Source organism: Urocampus carinirostris, chromosome 9 (assembly GCF_059441175.1).
Source record: "Urocampus carinirostris isolate Australia breed hairy pipefish chromosome 9, RoL_Ucar_1.0, whole genome shotgun sequence".
Classification (NCBI taxonomy): Eukaryota; Metazoa; Chordata; class Actinopteri; order Syngnathiformes; family Syngnathidae; genus Urocampus; species Urocampus carinirostris.
Window position 1 is genome coordinate 6,965,662 of NC_142357.1, and position 23,292 is coordinate 6,988,953.

At 40.6% G+C, this 23,292-nt stretch overlaps 1 protein-coding gene and 1 pseudogene across 2 annotated transcripts in view; both read right to left on the reverse strand.

Annotated features, from left to right (window-relative positions):
• Nucleotides 1-373: 373 nt before the first annotated feature.
• Nucleotides 374-23,292, reverse strand: part of rps6kal (ribosomal protein S6 kinase a, like) — a 28,011-nt gene continuing 5,092 nt past the window's right edge. For both annotated transcript variants that reach the window (XM_088344407.1, XM_088344408.1), the window contains exons 6-22: nt 15,924-16,003; nt 13,055-13,161; nt 12,808-12,845; nt 12,499-12,641; nt 12,080-12,150; nt 10,789-10,877; nt 10,490-10,554; nt 8,018-8,120; nt 7,815-7,939; nt 7,453-7,572; nt 4,554-4,643; nt 4,311-4,469; nt 4,087-4,248; nt 3,872-3,948; nt 3,599-3,716; nt 3,013-3,153; nt 374-1,761 (exon numbers count right to left, since the gene is read on the reverse strand). In XM_088344407.1, the coding sequence (XP_088200533.1) occupies nt 1,636-1,761; nt 3,013-3,153; nt 3,599-3,716; nt 3,872-3,948; nt 4,087-4,248; nt 4,311-4,469; nt 4,554-4,643; nt 7,453-7,572; nt 7,815-7,939; nt 8,018-8,120; nt 10,490-10,554; nt 10,789-10,877; nt 12,080-12,150; nt 12,499-12,641; nt 12,808-12,845; nt 13,055-13,161; nt 15,924-16,003 (1,814 nt within the window). In that variant the 3' untranslated portion in view covers nt 374-1,635. The remainder of the gene's footprint in view (nt 1,762-3,012; nt 3,154-3,598; nt 3,717-3,871; nt 3,949-4,086; nt 4,249-4,310; nt 4,470-4,553; nt 4,644-7,452; nt 7,573-7,814; nt 7,940-8,017; nt 8,121-10,489; nt 10,555-10,788; nt 10,878-12,079; nt 12,151-12,498; nt 12,642-12,807; nt 12,846-13,054; nt 13,162-15,923; nt 16,004-23,292) is intronic.
• On the reverse strand, nt 16,143-16,397 carry LOC148359212 (U2 spliceosomal RNA; annotated as a pseudogene).

A 23,292-nucleotide genomic window follows, 5' to 3' on the forward strand; every position in this document is an offset into this window, starting at 1 on the left:
TAGTTTTGTGCAATACACCAAGAAAAATATTTTTCCAAATTAACTTTCAGTACCATATGCGCACCCAAGTAGTTTTAATTTTTAGTGCCATTGAAATTCAGCGTTTAAGGAAACCCGCACAAGTATTTAGTGACTATAACCTAACATTTCAGAAGGCAAATAATTCTGCTCCAAATATTTGGTTGACCTTTTTTTATGCAAACATGACATCATTTTAAGCACCAAACAGTGAAACACCTGTAAACCTTACTTATTTTGCATACATCTTTACGTGCCTCAGATTCCTTAAAATGCGCATTACAGATGTTTTCCTTTGAATAAATAAAAGTTTGTTTTGATAATGGAAATGAACAAAGCAAAGAGGGGAGATGAATGCATGTCAATAATGTTCTTTAATGTCAATATTTACAGAACTTGAAAGAAAAATAGAATCTTAAAAATCAAATGAAATAAATACAATATCTTACAATTTCCACAATGTCTTTAAAAGAGAAATCTATGGAACTTTTTTTTAAATTCAGCCACTCTGGTATGGTGGGGTGCAAATCATTCCCCCCAGAGAATTCCCTATAGCTCCCACACACGCTCTTCATCATCAGAACTCTTCACTGTTTATATTAAGATACAATGTATACAATCATTTGCAAATGTACTAGGTACACACAGATCAAACAAAGGTCAATAAATATAAACTATGAGAACTATGGCTGTTTTATATAGTAGGGAGTTTTTATTTGGTTGAATCTGTTGCTATGATTTCCTTAAAAAACGTTTTCTTTGAGCATTAAAACAAAAAATCACAATTTCTTTGAAACCGATGGAGTAAAAGCCTCATTAGTGGAGACCCCTGCATTTGTTTAATCTAGGCATACCAAATAAATTAGCAAGTAATTTGTATATGTGCAAGTTTGAACTTTTGTTGCCACGGTTTCACATTCATTTCAGACATGTTGTCTATCTGCAGTCACTTAGAAACCTCTTTAGATACATCGTTAGCATCACAAACACGAATTAAAGGTTCAGCAAATACAGCATCTGTCCACACATGCATTTATACTGCCCAAAGTGCCAGAAGACGATTGTGATCTTTAAGATTTAGCATTATGTGGAAAAGCAGCATTTTGTTTGTCGTCGGCTTAGAGTAAACAAACAAATGAGGCCTGTACCACAGTCAACATGATCTTGCCGGCACTTACAAACATCTACGTTTTACTGCAAGTTGTGAAGAAAAGGGGGAGGAAAAACAATCAGAAAAAAGGGAAAATAACTGAGGAGGGGGGGTTGATGGAACAGAGATGAAGAGCAGTGGGAGACGGAGGGAGATGGGCACAGTTTACCGAAGCAGCATCGAATCAGCCAATCACAGTGAAGAACATCAGCTGGTGTGTTTCTTCCCAGGGAAGAATGAATGAAAGGCGAAGAGGGCAAGTGCATATGAAAGCTGTGGAAATAAATACAAGTCAGTCTCCCCAGCTGTAACAGATACAAGTTGAGTCTCGCTTCTAGGCTGAAGTCTTTGCATTGGAGCCTCGTCATCAGGGCACATGCATGGAGCCATGTGCGTCTTTTCAAATAAATATGTTCATAAGGGAGTTGGGTAGCTTTGACTGGCCATGTTTGTTGGTGTGCGTGCTTCTACATGTCCGTTGAGGTGAGTTTCTTCATGCTGCGTCGTTGGGCTAAACTGGATGCGGCCACAGGTTCGAGCACAGGCTGGCTTGTTTTCTGGCTCAGTGCTGAATAGGTGGCAGCCATGGCTCCCTGGAAAGAAAACATACTTTATATCAGATTATAGATTGTATGGTCTTTCTTCGAGAAACATACCCCAAAACATTTTTTTTGAATAGACATATGGCAACTTAGAATAAGCTAACTGAAAAACATTTGATCAGTTGCAGTGCTCTAACTTTCTTCAGTGTTTTACAATGGTACCTCTTTCTACGAGCACCTCTCCACACAAGACTACCCGAGTTCATTTGTATTTTTTCACAAAAATCCTCAATTTACGAAGGAAAATCCAGTTCCAAAGCAGTCAACGGAGCTACCACTGGAGACCGCATGAGACGGCTTGTCGCCATCAGCTCGGTTCAGTATCCACATGCGCCTTCTGCCATCACCATTCCACACCATTGTATACCTGTATTCTGCAGCAAGTTTGTTTTGATCACGTTTATAATAAAATTTTATAGCTCCTTTTTGCGACCTTAGTGATGAGTTCTGGAAAGGCAAACCAGAGAGAAGATCAGGCCTAAAAAATTCCAGCCTGACCCTACCAAGCGTGCTGGTATGAAAGCCTGGATCAGTCGCAGCCCGACCAATTAAATTATTTTGAGGGACCGAACCCCAAGCATATCATATTTGATTTGTGAGGACTCAGAATGAAGAAAGGAGTATTTTGGTGGACGATGCCCCCTCCGTTAACTGTCTCCTCTGTGACCGACCGTAACGCAGAGAGCACTAACTGCCGACCGCATGTGCCGATGAGTGTGCATGCTGCCCTGCGCAAATCCTCATAAAAGAAAAAGAAACATAGAACAAATGACGGTTGGATAATATAAAAAAAAAAGTCAGTGAGAAAGAAGCCTGGCCGGGCCTGAACCCAAAGTAATGATTGAAATGTTATGCCTGACCCGAGTTTTGGGGTAGGAATCGGGCAGAAGACCTTACTTATAAGGCAGGGGTCGGGGACCTTTTTGACCCAAAGAGCCATAAAATCAACATACACACTTTTGTTACAGCGACTCTCTCATAATAAACTTGCATTTTTAATATGATAATAGTTTTTTTCAAGTTTGATTACAATTTGAATGTGTTTTAGTGAACAAGAAGATCTATTTTTATAGCTTTTAACTTCCTTTAGTAATTTGGGTGACAGGCTTATTAGTTTTTAATTATTTCATAATGGGAATGTTCGTTCGTTACACAAGCAATTCGATCCTCGAACAAATTAAGCTTGCATGTAGAGGTACCACTGCATTTGAAATTTTGAACTCCTCAAAACAACAAAAACACCTTGACGAGGTGAGGTGCATCATGGCGGGTAAGCTGGAAGTGTGGCAGTGAGTCTCTGCAGGAAATCCAGGAATGCTTTAGAACCTGCTCTGCTGTGTATCGCTGGTGAGGATCCACATGCAGCATGTGGGACAGAAGGTCCTGCAACAAGAATATCAAGTTGACTGCATAGCTACAAAAAGGGTAACTTCACCCTACAAAGATTTGACTATTACGCGCTATTTACATTCTTGACATTATCCACCAATTCTGTTGCTGTTCTTTGATATTCTTCACCTTTTTAAGGGGTTTCTGTTTTTTTGTAATATAGGAGGTTTAATAGAAAGAAAGAGGGCTCAAGGGGAGGGCTTTTAAAACAGGGTGGAATTTCTTATTGAAGGTCTGGATCGTCTAAAGTGTTCAAGTTCATTAATGTAATCTCTCCTTGTTTACAGTGTCTACGAGACTAAACTTATAAACATGAAGCAGTTACACATAATTCCAGAGATAAAAGCAAATAGTAAATTGCGCACTCATCTTGACAACACCAGACCGTTTTGTTAACAAGACGAAAGTGCACGCAAGTTAGTTTTTAAAGCCATTTTACCTTTGAGGTGTCAGAAACCGTGTCCCAGTTACCGCCTGTTAAAGAAAATTTTCCAGAGCCTATTCGAAGTAGAATCTCCTCTGGTGTGTCATTTGGCCCATTCGCAAATGGCGTGTAACTACCAAAAGAAAGAATACATTACATTTACACTTACACTTAGAAGCATAAATATTGTGTTAGTAAAACCCAGGATGAGTTTTGCATGAGACCTTTCAAAAGTAAGCTGATCTGATAAAAGTCAAGAAACGACAAAATTTTCTGTTTTGGTCTTACCCAGCCAACATTGTATATAACAGAACTCCTAGACTCCAAATATCACAGGCTGCATCATAACCTTGCCGCATTAGTACCTAAACACGAACACATTTAAAGGCAGTCAATGATTGAAGTCCCACCGGTGTAATAGAATGTATTTAAATAGGTCGCAGTGAAGTCATTCTCTAAAGCTCAAAGGTTATTTGATGTATTTCCTCCATTTTCTGTCTTACCTCTGGTGCCACAAAGTTGGCAGTATAGCAAGGTGTGAGAAGCAGGCCATTCCCCCCTCGAAGCTGCTTTGCAAAACCAAAGTCGCAGATCCTAATGGAGTCTGCATTCCCAGAATCGTCCATATATAAAATGTTGCTGGGCTTCAGGTCTCGATGTACTACCTGAAAACAGATTTGAAAAGATGGAACGGATGTTGGGTGTGTGTTGCATGATGTTCCCTCACCCCTTGACAATGGAGGTAGTCAACAGTCTTAGCGATGGTGTAAAGCACAGCACTGGCCTCTCGCTCTGAGAAAAACTTCTGCCTGAGGATCTTGTCCAGCAGTTCTCCACCTTTCATCAGCTCCGTCACCAAATACACAAATCTTCCTTCATCGTACACCTGACATGGTGACACACAAGTTCGACAATGTCTTACACGGTTTGAGTTTGATTAAACCAAAACGACAACAAAAGCTCTACTGACATCTTTCAGTGTAATGATGTTGGGATGTTGGCCGTATCTCATCAGGATTTCAATCTCTTCGGAGGGATCCCTCTTACTCTTGTCGATTATCTGTCACATCAAAGTACAATACATGAATTTGATATCTATTTATTCCTAATTGATGTGTTAAGCTGATGTGAAAAGTTGTGCTGCTTTCTGCTGGATATCAGGAATAACTAGGAGAATTTGCTGCAAATTAGCCCGGCGATTTTTTATATATATATATATATATATATATATATATATATATATATATATATCAGTGGGACCTCGCTACTTTGCGGTTCCACCTTCGCGGGTCTAAAAAATAATAATAATAAAATAAAACAATTAAAAATATATATATATATATATATATGTATATATAACATACATATATATATATTTTTTTTGTAAGCATTTATGAAGGGGCGTCGCTACTTCGCGGATTTTCACTTTTCGCGGGTGGTTTTGGTCCCCATTAACCGCGATAACCGAGGGATTACTGTATATATATATATATATATATATATATATATATATAAAAACAAATATATACATACATATATAAACAACCACACACACACACATTTCCCTATCAATGTAATATATTTTTAAATTACAGATAAATAAGTATAATTACAGTACTTTCAACAAATTCTGCCAATCTCACACTCTTGCAGCAAGCGAAATAATTGCAAAATGTGCATTTCAAAATGATCGTAGTCAGAACAAAAAAATCTCATTATTTCGAGTTTTGCTTTGCCCTTTTGTAGAATTTAAAACAGCTGATGCTCCATTAGTTAAGTGGTCTGTGCAGCCCTTTAAGACTTTTTGTGATTGAAGGCGGTCCAAAAATATGACTTGACTCGAATGTTGAAGATTATTTTTTAAATCATTTATTTAAACATCTAAAACAAATGATGATTCAAGGGCAATCAAGCGTAATACGTGTAAATGAACTCTGACAATAATTCTTAATACATACCTAAACACCTTTAAATGCATAGAAACCAATAGTCACATTATAAAATGTGTCAACAGAAGCATAGTTTACATGAAGCCATGCATTAAAATTGGAATGAATCCAGCCAAATGGAATGAAAAGGCTCCATGTTAACACCACAGTTGAAATGAAAAGGCTGAAAAAATAATATTTAATTTTCATTCAAAAGGGATGTTCTATTTGTTCTGGCATTCTGAATGAGCGTCATGTATAATTTTTCTTCCAAATGAGGGGCCGTGCCCGTTGTGCGCCAGCTATTCTGTCTGATGACCTAGTTAGTATTCGCACACAAAAATGGTCGCAACTTACCAAGCACTTGTCTAACTTGTTTCAAAGTACTTGTAAATAGTTATGATCAAGCATTTGTGTCAATAAAAGGTTCTATAAAAACTGCTCTACTATGATGAAGAAACTCTAGCATGAGAGTCTCAGGGCTGCTGCAGGGTGAATCAGGTCGGAAGGAGGGCATTTAATAAGAGAACGGGGTGCCCTTGGGCATAAGGGTGCCCCCTCAGGAAAGCTGAAGTGCCTGCAGACCGGTTCTGAAAATTACTCACCAGTGCTGGGTTTGAAAAATTTAAGGTAAATGCTTGATATTGTTGCTATGTTAGGTGTTCGGCTAAGGCTGGGGGATAGAACTTGGGCTTCAAATGAGGCTTTTAAATTTGTTTTATTGTTCAAAAATACGATTAGGACTAGGATTAGAAATTAAGGTAAGGCTTCTTATTAGGGTATTCAACCAAATGTAGGGTTCCGAAACAGGGTTACAGCTCGAGTTAAGGTTTAGGGTTAGAAACTAGGTTCTGAGCTCCATAAGATGGCTCTAACTTGAATATAGGGTTCTAAAATGGGATTAGAGCTAGTGTTATGGTTTGGAACAGGGTTAGGACTAGGGTTAAAGCTTGAGTTAGGTGTAGGGCAATAGTTAGGAGCCAGGGTTTAGGTTGCAGGTTAGGGGTTTAGACTGATTTTAGGGTTCCAAAACAAGGTTGGTGCAAGAGTTAGGATTTAAAACTCGGGTTTAGGCTCCTGAATTTTAAGTGGTTGACAAAATCTATTTAACCCTACTTCTAATAATTAACCTGGTACTAACTTAATCACAACATAGTAATAACAAGACAAGTCGTATTTTTAGAAATGCATATGAAACTCTTTGCCCGTTGTGGTAATAAGTAACAAAAAAGTAGCTCTCCACTTGAAAAAGGTTGGACACCTCTGCTGCACAGTGTATATATTTGGGGGGTTAAAATATTTTATTTTTGGAGAAAACAACCTAACCTAAACGCTGGTGTTTTTTATATTAAATTCTGATGACATGAAAAACTGTCTTGTGAGAGGGTATAAGGAAGATATATTAAAAGAAAAACAGACAATCGTTTTTCAATATAAAACTACAAACACAAGTGGTTAAGCGATAACATAATAAGGTACAATCCTCGATTGTCACTCAATGTGATGGAAAATTATAAAATGTCCTTTGAAGAGATCGAGTATGGAATAGCTAAAAAGAAATACACCGCTTTAGCGGCTAACAAATCGGACACTACAACACGCACTTTAGCAATGCTATTATGAACACTTGATGCCGAATTTAACAGCGCTAAAAATGGAAACACCATGTGAAAATTTATTCTGCAGCAAAACTTGCTAAATGTTTGTTCCTTCATAATGTGCAAATTATAACCTTATCTTCTTTGTTCCTTTATCTTCTTTTATCCTCACTGTTAAATGTGATACTGGGGTGCCACCCCCAATTCCGTTATCACATTATGTTCAACCCATTTTGTATCAATGACAATAAAGCTATATTCTATTCTATTCTATGTCATATGCCTACAGTTGATATTTTGGACTGATATTTCAGTAGTAGTTGAAAAGTCATTGACTGGTCACCTTTACAGCAAAGTCCATGCCAGAGATTCTGTGCACACAACGTTTGCAAATGGAGTAGGAGCCGACTCCTATGTCCTCCTGCAGCTCGTAAAGATCTGCGAACATGGATCCTGCGTGCATCTGAAAAGTATGAAGAAGATAAAAGCGATTAAATTGCTTGTTGAGTCCACCGACTGTTGAAACAAACAAAACTTTTGTCTACCTTTGAGTAGTAGTTTACCAAAAGAGGGTGCTATATGTTAGAAAGGATCTGAAGTGTGTAAATTTGAAAAACTCCCCTACAATAGCCAGAATGATTCCTCTGATTGTTATCAACAAGCCTACATCTAAATCTTGTTTTGAGAACAGTGACAGAAAATTACCTGAACTATTGGAAGTATACTGAGGAGTGGCGAACTTTTGTTTTCGTCCATCGGTGTTGGAGCAACAAAACTGAACCCTTTAAAGAGTTGATGGGCATTTGCGCTGGGGGGAATACCTGGGGAGTCTGAAGAAGCAAACGATCATGCTGCATAATATTAGACAAAAAATATACAACCAGCCAATAAATTATGTGTATATTTACCTTTAGGTGTCTTTGCAGTGAACTCTGGATCAAAGCAGAAGGTGTCGTCCGGTTTACCTGGAGCTGGCTTGAATGGGGGCTGCAGCTCTCTCCTGTACAGTTTCTGAAGGGAGTCACATTTTTACACTTTGGTTCTTGTGGTTCAAAAGCAGAGGGTATGTGGGTAGGAGCGGAGTATATTTACTTGAGTAATTCTGGGTAGTTTTGTATTTCTAGGAGTATTTTTAGATCCCTATACTTTTACCTGAGAATATTTGTGAAGAAAAAAATGATACTTTTACTCCGCTACATTAGGCAACATTGAAGTCGTTACTTAATAAATCCCCTCCGCTAAGACTCATTTATTCTGGCGGGTAACTCCGCCAGGCTCTACCATGTTTAACCAATCAAACGTCGCAGCCTCGTCATGTGACCATGTTCAACTGCAGCAGGGGAAATGTGGTTTACAGATGAAACGGAACGAAAATGTCACTTGGTAATACAGACTATGAAAACACAGAAGAAGAGGAACACCCCTGGCCTCACATCAAAAGCATGTTCCCCTTAAAAAGGGTGCCAAACACCAGCTACAATATGCAATGTCTCCTTTGTCCATGTTCATGGGCTATCTTGTTTTTCAGATAAAAATGTGCTACTTGATTTATTGATTTGATTTATATTATATTTATTTCGTTGTTTAATAAAGCACTTGAATTTACGTTGATTATTTTAATCTACTTTAAATAAAATGTATTTTTTGTTAATTGGATGGATTTTGATAATTTGATGATCTGATTTGTTTAAAAAAAAAATAAACACGACTTTGCTAAATTTACTCAGGACTTGAGTAATTTTTTCACCAAGTACTTTTTAACTTTTACTCAAGTAAGTATTTGGATGACTATTTTTACTTCTACTTGAATAATATTCTGAAGTAACAGTACTTTTAGTTGAGTAAAATATTTGGTTACTCTACCCACCTGTGTACACAAGCTACTGAAGGATGTTTAAAATGTGTAAAAATATGTGCACTAGAACAGTCCATATCACTCCAATGTGACTCTATATTACCCAGTCCGATAAGATGTGACTTTAAGGTTCTTTTACTAACATTTGCATGGACTTGCACTATCTTATCTCTCTGAATTGATTTCCTCCTATGTTCCTGCACAGACCCTCCGCTTGGAAAATGCTGGTGTACTTGTGACTCCAAGGGCCAAGAAGAAGTCTGCAGGCTCAAGAGCAAACTCCATCTGGGCCCCGGGGCTGCGGAATGCTCTGCCTCTGGATGAAAGATCTGCAACCTCAGTTTTTAAATCTAGACTTAAGACCCACTACTATTCAATAGCTTATGATTGATGCCTCATACTTTTCTTTTCCCGTCTTTTTCCGAGTGCCTGGTTGGTGGTGATACGAGGCAGAAGGACGATTTGAGATGAGCCAGCGAACTAGTGTCTGGGCCTGAAGCATGTCAAGGCCTGCATCGACCAACCGGCAGAGATGGGAAGCTGCGTTGTTGCTGAAATTGACTTTTTGGACTATTTTGCAGACTTGACGCATTGTTGCAGTCATGCACTTTCTGGACAAATTTTGAAATATTACCTATTGTTTTCTTTTATTGATGTTCACTATGTCTTGTGTACTGTTACCCAATGCTAAATCTATTGCACCCTGGTCACCCTGGAAGCGGGATTACCACTTGTGAGGCCCTTCTCAAAGTTTCGGTTTTTCCTCGTGCTGAGGTTTTGAGTTTTTCCTTGCCCACATGTTGGTTTAAGATCAGGGGATGGTAATTGTAACCTGTGCAGTCCTTTGAGACGTTTTGCGATTAAGGGCCATACAAATAAATGTGACTTGACTTTGCTGGAACAAAATTCTAGACTATTTTAAATCCAGACTACAAAATTTACTGGCTTAAAATCTTAGATCCTGATATATTTTTATGTTGTGAACCTCTGACAGTTTAGGTAATAGATTTTTCCAGCAGTATTCTCTTTATCCTTATTGGATGGATGCTATTCTGATAATGGTAAAGAGTCTTCACATACTATAACTGCCACTTTTAGCTCACAGAACGTAAGATACCCGTTAGATCTCTTAGTTGATGCTACGGTGAAACGTCTGGCTCACTTTAAAGTGGAATTCTTGTAGAACGGATGTGAAATATGCATTTTGTGTGACATGCTCTGGCACCTTCGAGAAATAGTTCATCTTTGAAAAAAGGTCAATACCCCCCAATTACAGAACTCCCTCCCATTTCTCTACAGTTTTGTCCAGCCATTAGTGCCCTGCTAGCTGATGAACACTCATACAGAGCTATTAGTGAACACACAGTCAGACCTTGGCATCTGCCCAAATGCACACAGAGTGCTGGCACAGAGAAATTAAATGCCGAGCTGGACGTTTGAGAAGTGTGAAATTTTGAACAGAAGCTGCAGGTTCATGTGTGATTGAGCAGGTATGTGGGAAGTGTTTGTGTGAAGGTGCGCTTACATTCCAGTCAATGGTGGAGAAGAAAGCATGACGTTTGATCTCTTCCACGCCATCGGGTCCGGCCCCTTAAGGCACAGATCAGATTAATTCACTAAAGCAAGCACTACCAAGTTGTACATTTTCTAAATGTATCTACACTTTCACACATTTCTTTTGTGGTATCCTGCACAATATTGAAGTGAATGCCACTAGCAAATAAGCTAATGTTAAAAAAATGACAATAAAACGACAAAAAAAAAATATCTTCACAGCAGTATCATGGTTTTTTTCACTCTATAACAAAAATACTATTTGCTCACCTAATCTATTGGTAGGGTTACGTTTAAACAGCATTCTCAGCAAACTTTGGGCTTCCAGACTCAGGAACTGAGGCATTCCTAGCTTTGCTCTGAAGGGGGAAAAAAGCAAGAAAGCTCGAGTCTTTGTCCAAATAAAACCATTGCCTTTTGGTACTTACAATAAAAAAAATGTACGCAAAAGCATATCAAAGATCGGTGCCAAACAACTAATCATATTCAAATCAACAAATATTTTCATGCTTTGATATGAGCAATACAAATTCAAATTCCTTATAGTTAAATGTAGTAGTTTCGTTTTTCATCGAGCAATTTTTGCATAAAGAAGTACAGGTCAAAGGTTTAAATATAATTCTTCAAACATGCAAAGCTGAAGCTTTTTTCTATTACCTTTGGGCATCATGCATGTAACGCTTTAGCATGTGGTAAGGATGCGAACATCCCGTCGCTGTTCTGAAGCATCTTAATGCTATCAAAGCCTTTACAATATACTCTTGGAGAAAAAAGGTCAAGTAAAATAAACTGACTGCATTCTAATATTGTTAAGTTGTTAAAGCGCTGTTAAAACAAAGCCTTTTTACTAAAATGTTTGAGAACAAATATCAGCAATCATCAGAGATTATCCTTCTCCAGAAATGCACTCTCTAAAGTGATAAATTCACTTTTGTGGTTTATGGGTTGCCTTTCCGCCAGTGACCAATTGAGAACTCAATTAAGGCTACATTAAGACTAAGCAAATATTTTGGAAAAAGTCACAATTTTGACATTCCGGTTACATTTCTGTTTATCAGTTAATGAATTGAATAAAAACTATAGCATCACTTAAACTTCAATGCAGATATTGTTTCCTTGATAAAGATATTGGTCTGTTATCAGCCCAACAAGTATCAGTATTTTATTTAGTCAAGTTTCATCCCAAAAAATATTCCATCCAAGACAAAGTCTATTGCTGCTACTGCTCCTGCTCTTCTATGCTGCAGTATAGATTTAGCATGAAAAGACTATAGGATCGAAAAAAAGTTGTCTGAAGAAATTGTCATTTTTTCGCTGGCAGGTTTGAGAAGACGAAAATTTAGGTTGACAATGCTAACCCGAATAGACTCAAAGAACCACAATAGTCCACATATAAGTTACATTGCGCCCAATTTGAATGAAAATAAACAAATGAAAACGCTACATACAACCGCATGTAAAGTTTCAGCTATGGAGTAGGAGGCGACAGGGACATTCTAATCCTTTGTCATCTTATAGCCTTCAGAGTTAAGGAGAGCAGTCGTGTTCCCGTGTAACTCACTTGAGGATCATGTTCATGGTTTCATTGCGATCTTTCCCTTGGAATGGTAACGTTCCTGTTAGCATCTCAAACTGCAAACATTTGAGAAGGCAAGTCATTGAATGACAACCAATCGAGTGAAAAAAAAAAAAAAGTGGTAGGTCTGATTTTTTTGCGGTGGGGAGTGTTTTGTTGTTTTTTGTTTCCATGTTTGTTATACAAAATAAACTACTGTTGTGTTATTTATTGCAGATGATGGACATCTCATCTCATCTCATTAGCCGTACCGCTTATCCTCATTAGGACATTTTCAATGCAATTGCAGTAACTCACAAGCTCTTTGATCATGGTGAGGAACCAAATGTAATAGTGTTTGGAAACTTTGGCTTACTGAAAAAAGAACACAATCTATTGTTTGGGTATTTACAAAATGTGCATACCATTAGTACTCCCAGCGACCACCAGTCGGCGCTCTGCGTGTGTCCTCTCCTGTTGACCACCTCAGGGGCCATATACTCCACCGTACCACAGAACGAATAAGCCTTCTTATCAGCATCCACTGATTCTTTGCTCAGCCCAAAGTCTGTACACAATGACATCCGATTAGGACTCATCTGGCAAACAAAAACATGACCCCAGATAAAATTGCTCAAGTCTTGACCATGTCTTTGACCATTGACAGATGGTAGCTTTTTTGTGTGAAACCCATCTAAGGTCGATGGGGAATGGTTATCTGGTGAAAAACCTACCTGTTAACTTTACATGTCCAGCTTCGTCAAGTAAGATACTGCAGGTGGGGGAAAAAGGAGGGAAAAAAAGAAAAAGAATATTAATATACCAGATGCCACTCAATTAATCGTAAATGAGTCAATATAGGGACTGTTTTGAAGAATTTGCGGGGTTTGGGGTTACAAACCATGAAAAAACTGACATCTTTGTGGGAAGGGGGTTATTGTCTGTGTGTGCAAGTTCAGGGGTGATGGCGAGATTTCATACTTCTCTGGCTTGAGATCTCTGTAAACTATCCCCAGGTTGTGCAGGTGGTCAAGGGCCAGAGCCAGCTCTGCAAGGTAGAATTTCACATCTTCCTCTGTAAACATAACCTGTTAAGAACTAGACAGATTTACTTTCTGAACTCAGATGAAGACAATTCACTGGCAATGACACATCCAGGGGTCCTACACGATTACCAATGTCAATAATTCATGTTTTTATACTCCATTTTTGATTACTGTGATGTTTAAAATAAAGTCGTTATCTTGCTGGTAGCACATAATTTGTGCTATTTCGAGCTGTTCCCATCTATGATCTTTTTATGTCAATGCGTCAAGTCATGTTTATTTGTATAGCCCTTAATCACAAAATGTTTCAAAGGGCTGCACAGAACACTGATTACTGCAAACCACAGACTATTATTACACCATCCCCTGATCTAAAACAGACATGAGGGCAAGGAAAAACTCAAAAACCTCAACATGAGGAAAATGAAGAAAGCTTGAGAAGGGACAGCACATGAGGTAATCCCCCTTCCAGGATATGCTATAGAAGTGTGTTTTAAGCTTAATGCTGCTATAAACTGATGTGATTTCTGTCATTCTGCCTCAACAATGCATACACAGAATGGCTCCATCACACTTGTATTATACAAAATCACGCACAGGCTTGAAAAAACTGGTCTACTAGTGATCCCAAGAGCCAAGGAGAGAACCGGAAGTTCCAGAGCGTTCTCCATTTGGGCCCAGTGTTGTGGGATGCTTTGCCCCCTGAGATACAATCTGCAACCTCTGTGGAACTGTTTAAATCGAGGCTTAAAACACACTTCTATTCTCTAGCTTATGAATTACCTATGTTTCCTGTTGACAATATCTGTGTAATATGTGTTATCGTAACATCCATTGCAGCCTGGACATCCTGGTCATCCTCGTGTGCGGTCCATTCTCAATTTTTTTTCATGTCCTTTATGTTGAGGTTTGAGTTTTTTCCTGCCCTTATGTAGATTTTGGATTAGGGGATGGTGTAATAATAGTCTGTAGTTTGTAATAATCTGTGGTCTGAGCAGCCATTTGAGACTCCTTATGTGAAAAAAGAGGCACTGTATGCATAAAACCTCAGAAAAAAAAACATTCAAATGTTTAAATCATTTTAATTATATAGATTTTGCTACCGGGCAGCACGGCAGCGCAGTGGTTAGCGCGTGTGCGGCACAGTTCTAAGGTCTTGGGAATCTCCTGTGTGGGTTCAAATCCAGCTACTGGACTTTCTGTGCGGAGTTTGTATGTTCTCCCCGTGCTTGCGTGGGTTTCCTCCGGGCACTCCGGTTTCCTCCCACATTCCAAAGACATGCATTTCAGGTGGATTGGCCGGTCCAAATTGTCCCTAGGTGTGAATGAGCAAGCGAGTTGTCTGTCCCTGTGTGCCCTGCGATTGGCTGGCAACCAGTTGAGGGTGTCCCCTGCCCACTGCCCGATGATTGCTGGGATGGGCTCCAGCACCCCGCAACCCTACTGAGGATAAGCGGTACAGCTAATGAGATGAGATTAGATTTTCCTACCAACCAGAGTGCAATCAATCTTCCAGACTTAGAGACTGCTGATCTTGTGCTTATTGCTTTCCTTATTTTGATTTACATTTTCTGCACGTTTTTCAGAGAACTTGTGTCTGAATTGGTTTAAATCGAACTGCAATTAGTTATTTATTTTTATTTTTCCATTATATCATTCATTTTATTTTATGTCATAATTTAATTTGAATTTTGTTTTTTTTAATTCTTAAGGATTTTGCGTTGTTGTTTGACTTGCAATCTGTTCATTGTGTAAAACGCTAAAATTGTTTTTATTTTTTGAATATCTGTGTGTATTTAAATTTATATTTCATGTGTTTTTCAGTAATCCCCTGCAAACATATGAGATTGGTAAATAATTTGGTTCATAATATTTTATTAATACATCATAAAAAAATAAAAAATTTGAGGAGTCTTTAAGAAACCGAAAGAGCTGGTTCTTCTCAGTGAGCTGAGCCAAAAAAGCCGGGTTTCTAAGTAGAGCCATCCTCTTGGATGCGACCAGTAGGGGGCAGTGACGCTTCACAAGACAACGCCATAATGACAAGACACCAGTGCAGGCGTGTCTGCTTAATTTTCATGCACTTTTTCCCCCATTTTTTTTTCTTATTTTTTCATTTATAGAACCAGACTACTAAAAAAACATGGCAGTGGCAAACATTTTCAAGCACTTCACCCAAAATTCAAGCGTTTTCTTGACTTTGAAAACAACATTAAGCATTTTCAAGGAACAGTGCGAACCCTAATTACTTCAGTTCCCGTGCCGAAAACGCTAGAAAGAAGCTGATCAAGGCTACAAACTGACAAGAACTTAATAAATAGATAGATAGATAGATAGATACTTTATTCATCCCCGAAGGGAAATTCACTTTTCCAGCAGCATCCCTAAGCTGAGAACAATCGAAAATAACTGAGAACAATCGAAAAATAACACGGGAGCTGCTGGAGTGGCTGCCATTCGTGACGGCGCCGGTGAAACGATTCAATTTGAATCATGTACAAACAAACAAACAATTGAATCATGTACATGAAAAGCTTAAAGAAGCACTCATTTTCCATATGGAATTCAAGTCATAATATGATTAAATGTGAACATAACCAGAATTGATATGACCTTGTGGTGCCCATGCTTGCAAGATATCATTCAAATACTAAAGAACATTAAATGTAGACTATATTTCTGTGTAACTTTCATCCTTACATCACCTTTGGGTTTGAAGAATATTAACATTTGTATTTTCGTTTCCAGACTAAAATCAACAGACTAAAGCTTACATAGCAGTGAAAAAAAGGACATAGATTTACCTCTTTGGATAAGCGAGTAAATACATCTCCTCCCCTGAGAAAGTCCAGTATTAAATAGAGTTTCCCTTCTGTCTGAAAGGCTGTGGAAGAAAAATATTAAAATAACCTTTGAGTCATATGATTGTTCCAATCTCAATTATATCAACCTATAACAACAACACATTCCATTTTAGGGGGGGCCAAGCTAAGGTCCTAGCCTTAAAGCCTTGCTGCAATCATTGCGAATGCACCGTTCCCGGAGGTACTGCAATACCGGGCCGATGCGTGGAGTGGACAGAGCAAGCTCTTATGTGAGGTTTGAACAACCCTTCTCGAAAAACTTAATAGCAATCAAGCGTGGGGGGGGGGGGGGTAATTTTCTAAGGGTTATTGTTCTGTCTTCTTTATTCATTATCCATTATCGGTCAGTTCATAATACGCTGCAAAGCCTAGGAGCTGGGACTCTTACTCTCAGCCAAAAGGCCAAGCTAAGGTCCTAGCATTAAAGCATTGCTGCGATCATTGCGAATGCACCGTTCAGGCAATATACAAAGTCACACAACATTTTAAGGAGACACATTAAGGAGACAAATTAAAAATAAACATGTTAGACACATGCAACAGTAATCCCTTGCTTTATGGCGGTTTACTACTTGGTGCATTGTGTTCTGCATTCTGATTGGCTAGTCACCCCAATCCTTTTCTGCTTGTGTCTGCCTGCATGTCAATGACTTTGCAGTCCGAGTTGTACACATACATAAAACTGCTTGATGAACCTACATTATGCATGCGCAAATCTTTTTCAACTTCAAGTTTCCCTAAAGGTCATCATGCAAACAAAACGCTCTGGACCGAAAGGCAGAGGAAGATGCTTTCTATGAACAAAATACATCAAAAAATAAATATTAAAAACGATAAAACTTTTTTGCACTGACTTGCTAAAAAAGTACAATACAAAATGATAAATAACTGACTGGCATATAATAAGAAGCTGATTTTGAGTACCCTTTTCATTCAATTCTGATTTAACCAATAAAGCATTTGGTGCTGAGAAGAAACCCTATCGGATAGCAAAGTGATACAGAAGAAGTGAAACTGTTAAAAGATCTTAAATGTTAATAACACAAGCAAGTTAGTTCTACTTTGAGCAAAGCTATGATGAAAAATAAATACTTTGTAACAGCTAAAACGAACTGTTTCTTTCTCTTTTTTGAAAGTAAATATATTTTGGCAATTTTAGCATTTTTCCTTTGATGGACAGGATATTGAATAGTGAAAAGAAAAAAAAGAAGGGAAAATTGATAATAAGGCAGTTGCCGGCGTCTTATAAAACAAATGAGTCACACTCACATATTTATCAAAGTAAAAATTATAATGGTAGATAAAACTCGGACCGTACCCGCCAATCAAGGTTGTTAGGCCAATAGACGTACTTGACACTTATTAAAACTGCTAAACTGTATTAAGTTAGCTCTACAGTGTTAGCATGTCGACATAAACCTAAGTGAGCAAGCAGCTACCAAAATCATGGGAGCGGAGTGAAACACAAACGAACAACGTGTCTTGTGTGAAAGCCAGCTTCGAATGGCTCACTTCTCATTTGACGCCATCAAAACCTCGTTCTAGCGGCAACATGTTTTTGTTTTTTGAAGATAAAACTGAAAATGTACTTTTGGTCCGGACTGAAAATTTGATGCATCCCTTGTTGAAACATTTGGACACTGTTAAAAATACAACATTGTTATTGTGGTTGTAGATTACTAGTCTACCAGTAGATATTATTTAAAAACCTTTTTTCCATTGTGTACCGTATTTTCCGCACTATAAGGCGCACCGGGTTATAGGGCGCACCCCGAAAAAATAGTTTTTGGTCCAATTTTTGACATAGATAAGACGCACCGGATTATAAGGCGCTACAATGGGAACGTGGACAAAACAGTCAGATAGTTAAGTCCAACTTATTACCCCCTTAACATTCCCAAAGCTTGCAAAGACGCAAATACGTGTCGAGAACACGTGCGGATGCGGTGTCCGTACGATGTCACTCAAATGCATCGTTCCATCATTCGGAAGGTTCAAGTCTTGGGATTCAAGAAATGCCAACCATTCCTGAGTTTCTATTTTCTTTTTCGCTCGCAACTTTACTGTGCATATGACAATAAACACTTGGAATTGAGTTTAATTTAAAAATAGACACTCCATTCCATCCATTATCTGCACCGCTTATCACAGAAGCATCGAGTTCAGTCTGAAACAAGATACAGGGACAATACAAAACCCGGAGTAGCTCACCGAAGTCGTTGTGTTCATAATAATGTGCAGCCAATGTCCTCTTATATCCGTGAGGGTAGTAAATCCAGGAGAATAAAATAATTTCAAATACAGAATAGAAAAAAATGCTTTCTCTATGCCGTCAGCCACGTGCCATAAACATTCATCTTTTTTGGCCAATTGCAGGCTTTGTGTTGCCGTTTAAGCCAATGCCAGCCTGTAAATAATAAAAAGGATCCGCCTCTTGACCTCCGAATAACTTTAGCCAATAGTGATCGATTCAAATGATGATTGACACATTGGTTAGCCAATGAAACGCCGGTAAATAAATCCCAGCATACACCGTTGTTTTGGCCAATTGCAGGCTTTGTGTTGCCGTTTAAGCCAATGCCAGCCTGTAAATGATAAAAAGGATCCGCCCCTTGACCTCCGAATAACTTTAGCCAATAGTGATTGATTCAAATGATGATTGACACCGTGGTTAGCCAATAAAACGCCGGTAAATAAATCCCAGCATACACCGCGTACTACTTGGCGTTCGGGGGAAAATCGAGTCGGTGGCTGCAAGTTAGTTGGAAAACTTTGCAATTTTAAAATTGATCCATAAATAAGGCGCACTGTATTATAAGGCGCATGGTCAACTTTTGAAAAAAATAAAGGCTTTTAGGTGCGCCTTATAGTGCGGAAAATACGGTACTTCTTAATGTATTTTAACACTTTAAAAATGTATCAATTATCTTATCTATTGGTTTTATTTTTTATTCATCACTTTCGAATGTTGCTTTACTCCTCCTTGATCTGCTACCTTATCGTGGTGGAGGAGTTTGTGTGTCCCAATGATCCTAGGAGCTATGTTGTCGGGGGCTTTAAGCCCCTGGTAGGGTCACCCATGGCAAACAGGTCCTAGGTGAGTGGCCAGACAAAACGCAGATCAGAAGACCCCTTATCATGAGACAAAACGTTGGTCCTCAATTTCCCTCGCCCGGACGCGGGTTACCGGGGCCCCCCTTCTGGAGCCAGGCCTGGAGTTGGGGTCCGCTGGCTAGTGCCTGGTGGCCGGACCTTTACCCACAAGGGCCGGCCGGGCACAGCCCGAAGGGATGACCTAGGACCCTCTTACCATGGGCTCACCACCTGTAGGAGGGGCCAAAGGGGTCGGGTGCGCAGAGAGCCGAGTAGCGGCCAAGGGACGGGTCCTTGGCGCGACGATCCCCAGCTACAGAAACTGGCTTTTGGGACATGGAACGTTACCTCTCTGGCAGGGAAGGAGCCCGAGTTGGTGCGTGAGGTTGAGAAATTCCGACTAGATATAGTCAGAATCACCTCCACGCACGGCTTGGGCTCTGGTACCAGTCCTCTCGAGAGGGGTTGGACTCTTTTCCACTCTGGAGTTGCCCGTGGTGAGAGGCGAAGAGCTGTTGTGGGCATATTAGTTGCTCCACGGCTTGGCGCCTGTACGTTGGGGTTCACCCCAGTAGACGAGAGGGTAGCCTCCCTCCCCCTTCGGGTGGGGGGACGGGTCCTGACTGTTGTTTGTGCTTATGCACCAAATAGCAGTTCGGAGTACCCACCCTTCTTGGAGTCCTTAGAGCAGGGGTCTCAGACCCGCGGCCCCCGGGGCCAACTGCGGCCCCCAGGACGATAATTTGCGGCCCGTCTTAATATGAAAATTATTCATGTTAGTGCGGCCCGCAAAAGTGATACGAATGACACTTGTTGTGTGCGGAGCTGAATGAACCAATCACGGTTAGGTATATGGGTCTGGTGGGCGGGACATCGGCCGGACTGTCCGGTGCCCCGGTCAAACTGAAATTTAACAGTAAAGCCGGTTATACACTGTGCAATTTTTTTCAGTCGCGGCAAAAGCTACAGCTCACACTGTACGAGTGAATCGCTCAGAAAATGCGTGGTTAATAATAAACGGAGCGGGATTTCATGTCTTGTTCTCTGTGTTTGAACATGAGCATGACAGCTCATGCGGTCACAGCTCCGGACCAATACAGAAAGTCGCCACATTTTGCTGAGGCGCATGCGCAAAGTTAAACCCGCGAATTTAAACCCGAGACCGACTGCGGTTGAAGTGGAAAAACATAATACAGAGCCCCAAACATGTCTTTTTCAAAGCCTGCAGTGAAGAGAAAGGTCGGTGATGAGCACAGACAATTTCAGGAAAAGTGGGAAGTGCAATATTTCTTTGTTGAGCAAAGGGGCGCCCCAACATGTCTTATTTTCACTGAAAAAGTTGCCGTGCACAAGGAATACAATTTGAGACGTCATTATACAACTAGACATGCTGAGGAGTACGAAAAATACCAGGAAGATGGGAAAGTCAACCAGGCTGCTAGTCTTAAAACATGTCTAATGAGGCAACAACATTTCTTTAAGAAAGCAACCAAAGAGAATGATGCAGCAGTTGAAGCTAGCTACGTAGTTAGTGAGATGATTGCTAGAGCAGGAAAGCCATTCACAGAAGGTGAATTTGTCAAAAAGTGCTTAATACAGGCTGCACATATTGTCGGTCCAGAAAAGAAAGGGCAGTTTAAAAAAAATCAGCCTTTCTGCCAACACCGTGGCAGAGCGCATTTCTGACCTGTCAAGTGACATTTATGATCAACTGCATGAGAAAGCAAAATGTTTCAGTGTATATTCAGTGGCTCTTGATGAGACCACAGACATCACAGACACTGCCCAGCTCGCAATATATGTCTGTGGTGTTGATGACAATTTTGAAGTCATAGAGGAACTGCTCACAGTAATTCCAATGCATGGCCAGAACACCGCTCAAGAAATATTTCACCAGCTATGTCATGCTTTTGAGAATGCCGGTTTGCCATGGAAGAGTTTTGTGGGAATAACAACCGATGGAGCCCCATCAATGACAGGGAGGAAGAATGGACTGGTAGCACTTGTTAAAAAAAAAACTGGAAGAGGAGGGTGTGGAGGAGGCCATAGCTCTGCACTGCATTATCCATCAGCAGGCCCTTTGTAGCAGATGCCTCAAGTTTGACAATGTGATACCTGTCGTAGTGAAATGCATCAACCAAATCAGATCCAGGGGCTTAAAGCACAGAATGTTCCGTGCTTTTTAAGAGGATATGGAGTCAGAATATGGGGATGTGCTCTACTTCACCGAGGTACGTTGGCTCAGCAGGGCAAACGTACTGAAGAGATTTTTTGTGTTGAGAGCAGAAGTGAAAGACTTCATGAAGAAGGAAGGGCTGTTCCTGTGCTAAGTGATTCCAAATGGCTCATGGACTTAGCTTTTCTTGTTGATATCACACATGAGCTTAATGTACTGAACAAGAAGCTACAAGGCCAGGGGCAACTTGTCAGTGCTACCTATGACAATGTGAGAGCATACTGCACAAAACTTGTGTTGTGGAAAGCCGAGCTCTCTCAGACAAACCTTTGCCATTTCCCAGCATGCAAGGCACTCGTGGATGCAAGCACATTATTCAGTACTGAGAAGTATGTTGGGGCCATTTTGAAGTTACAGAGGGAATTTGATCACAGATTTGCGGACTTGAAGACGCACAGAGCCAAATTTTTGCGGACCCCTTCTCCTTTGATGTGCAAGATGCCCCTCCTGTGCTTCAAATAGAGCTCATTGACTTCAGTGCAACTCTGCACTCAAAGCAAGGTTCAGAGAGGTGAGTGGAGAAGCAGACAAGCTTGGGCAATTTTTGAGAGAGTTGACACCCAGCTTCCCTGAACTTTGCCGAGTGTTCAAGCGGACCATGTGCCTTTTTGGAAGCACATACTTGTGTGAGAAGCTCTTCTCCACCTTGAACTTCAATAAGTCCAAGTACAGGTCCAGACTTACTGACGAGCACCTTCAAGCCCTACTAAGGGTCTCCACTGCTTCCTCCCCCAAGCCAAATGTGGCTTGGCTATGCGAGAAGAAGCGCTGCCAGGTCTCTAGCAGCAAGAAATAGGCAAGAGAAGCCTTGTTTAGAACAGTTCAGGTTTAATGTTATATTCATGTTCAGAAAGTTTAAGGTTAAATAATCGTCTATATCTGCTGTATGATCATTTTCATTTATTTATTTAATTATTATTTTGTGTTAAAAATAGAGGTATTTGAGAACATTGGAATGTTTTATCAGCGCTTTTCTTGTGGAAATCTTGATGCGGACCAGCCTCATCCAGGATCTGCCTCCAGCGGCCCCTAGGTCAATTGAGTTTGAGACCCCTGCCTTAGAGGGTGTGCTTGAGAGCGCGCCCCCTGGGGACTCCCTCATACTGCTGAGAGACTTCAACGCTCACGTGGGCAATGACAGTGAGACCTGGAGGGGCGTGCGTTGGAAGAACGCCCCCCCTGACCTGAACCCGAGTGGTGTTTCGTTATTGGGCTTCTGTGCCCGTCATGGTTTGTCCATAATGAACACCATGTTCAGACATAAGGGTGTCCATATGTGCACTTGGCACCAGGACACCCTAGGCCGTAGTTCGATGATCGACTTTGTTGTCGTTTCGTCAGACCTGCAGCCGCATGTTCTGGACACTCGGGTGAAGAGGGGCCGGAGCTGTCGACTGATCACCACCTGGTGGTGAGTTGGCTTCGATGGTGGGGGAAGATGCCGGCCCGACCCGGCAGACCCAAACGTATTGTGAGGGTCTGTTGGGAACGGCTGGCAGAATCTCCTGTCAGAAGAAGTTTCAATTCACACCTCCGGCAGAACTTTGCCCATGTCCTGAGGGAGGCGGGGGACATTGAGTCCGAGTGGACCATGTTCCGTGCCTCCATTGTCGAAGCGGCTGATCGGAGATGTGGCCGTAAGGTAGTCGGTGCCTGCCGCGGCGGCAACCCTCAGACCCATTGGTGGTCACAGGGCCCCGGGGGTCGATGAGATCCGCCCAGAGTTCATTAGGGCTCTGGATGTTGTGGGCATGTCATGGTTGACACGCCTCTGCAACATCACGTGGACATCAGGGACAGTGCCTCTGGACTGGCAGACTGGGGTGGTGGTTCCCGTCTTTAAGAAGGGGGACCGGAGAGTGTGTTCCAACTACAGGGGAATCACACTTCTCAGCCTCCCTAGTAAGGTCTATTCAGGGGTACTGGAGAGGAGGTTCCGCCAGGAAGTCGAATCTCGGATTCAGGAGGAACAATGTGGTT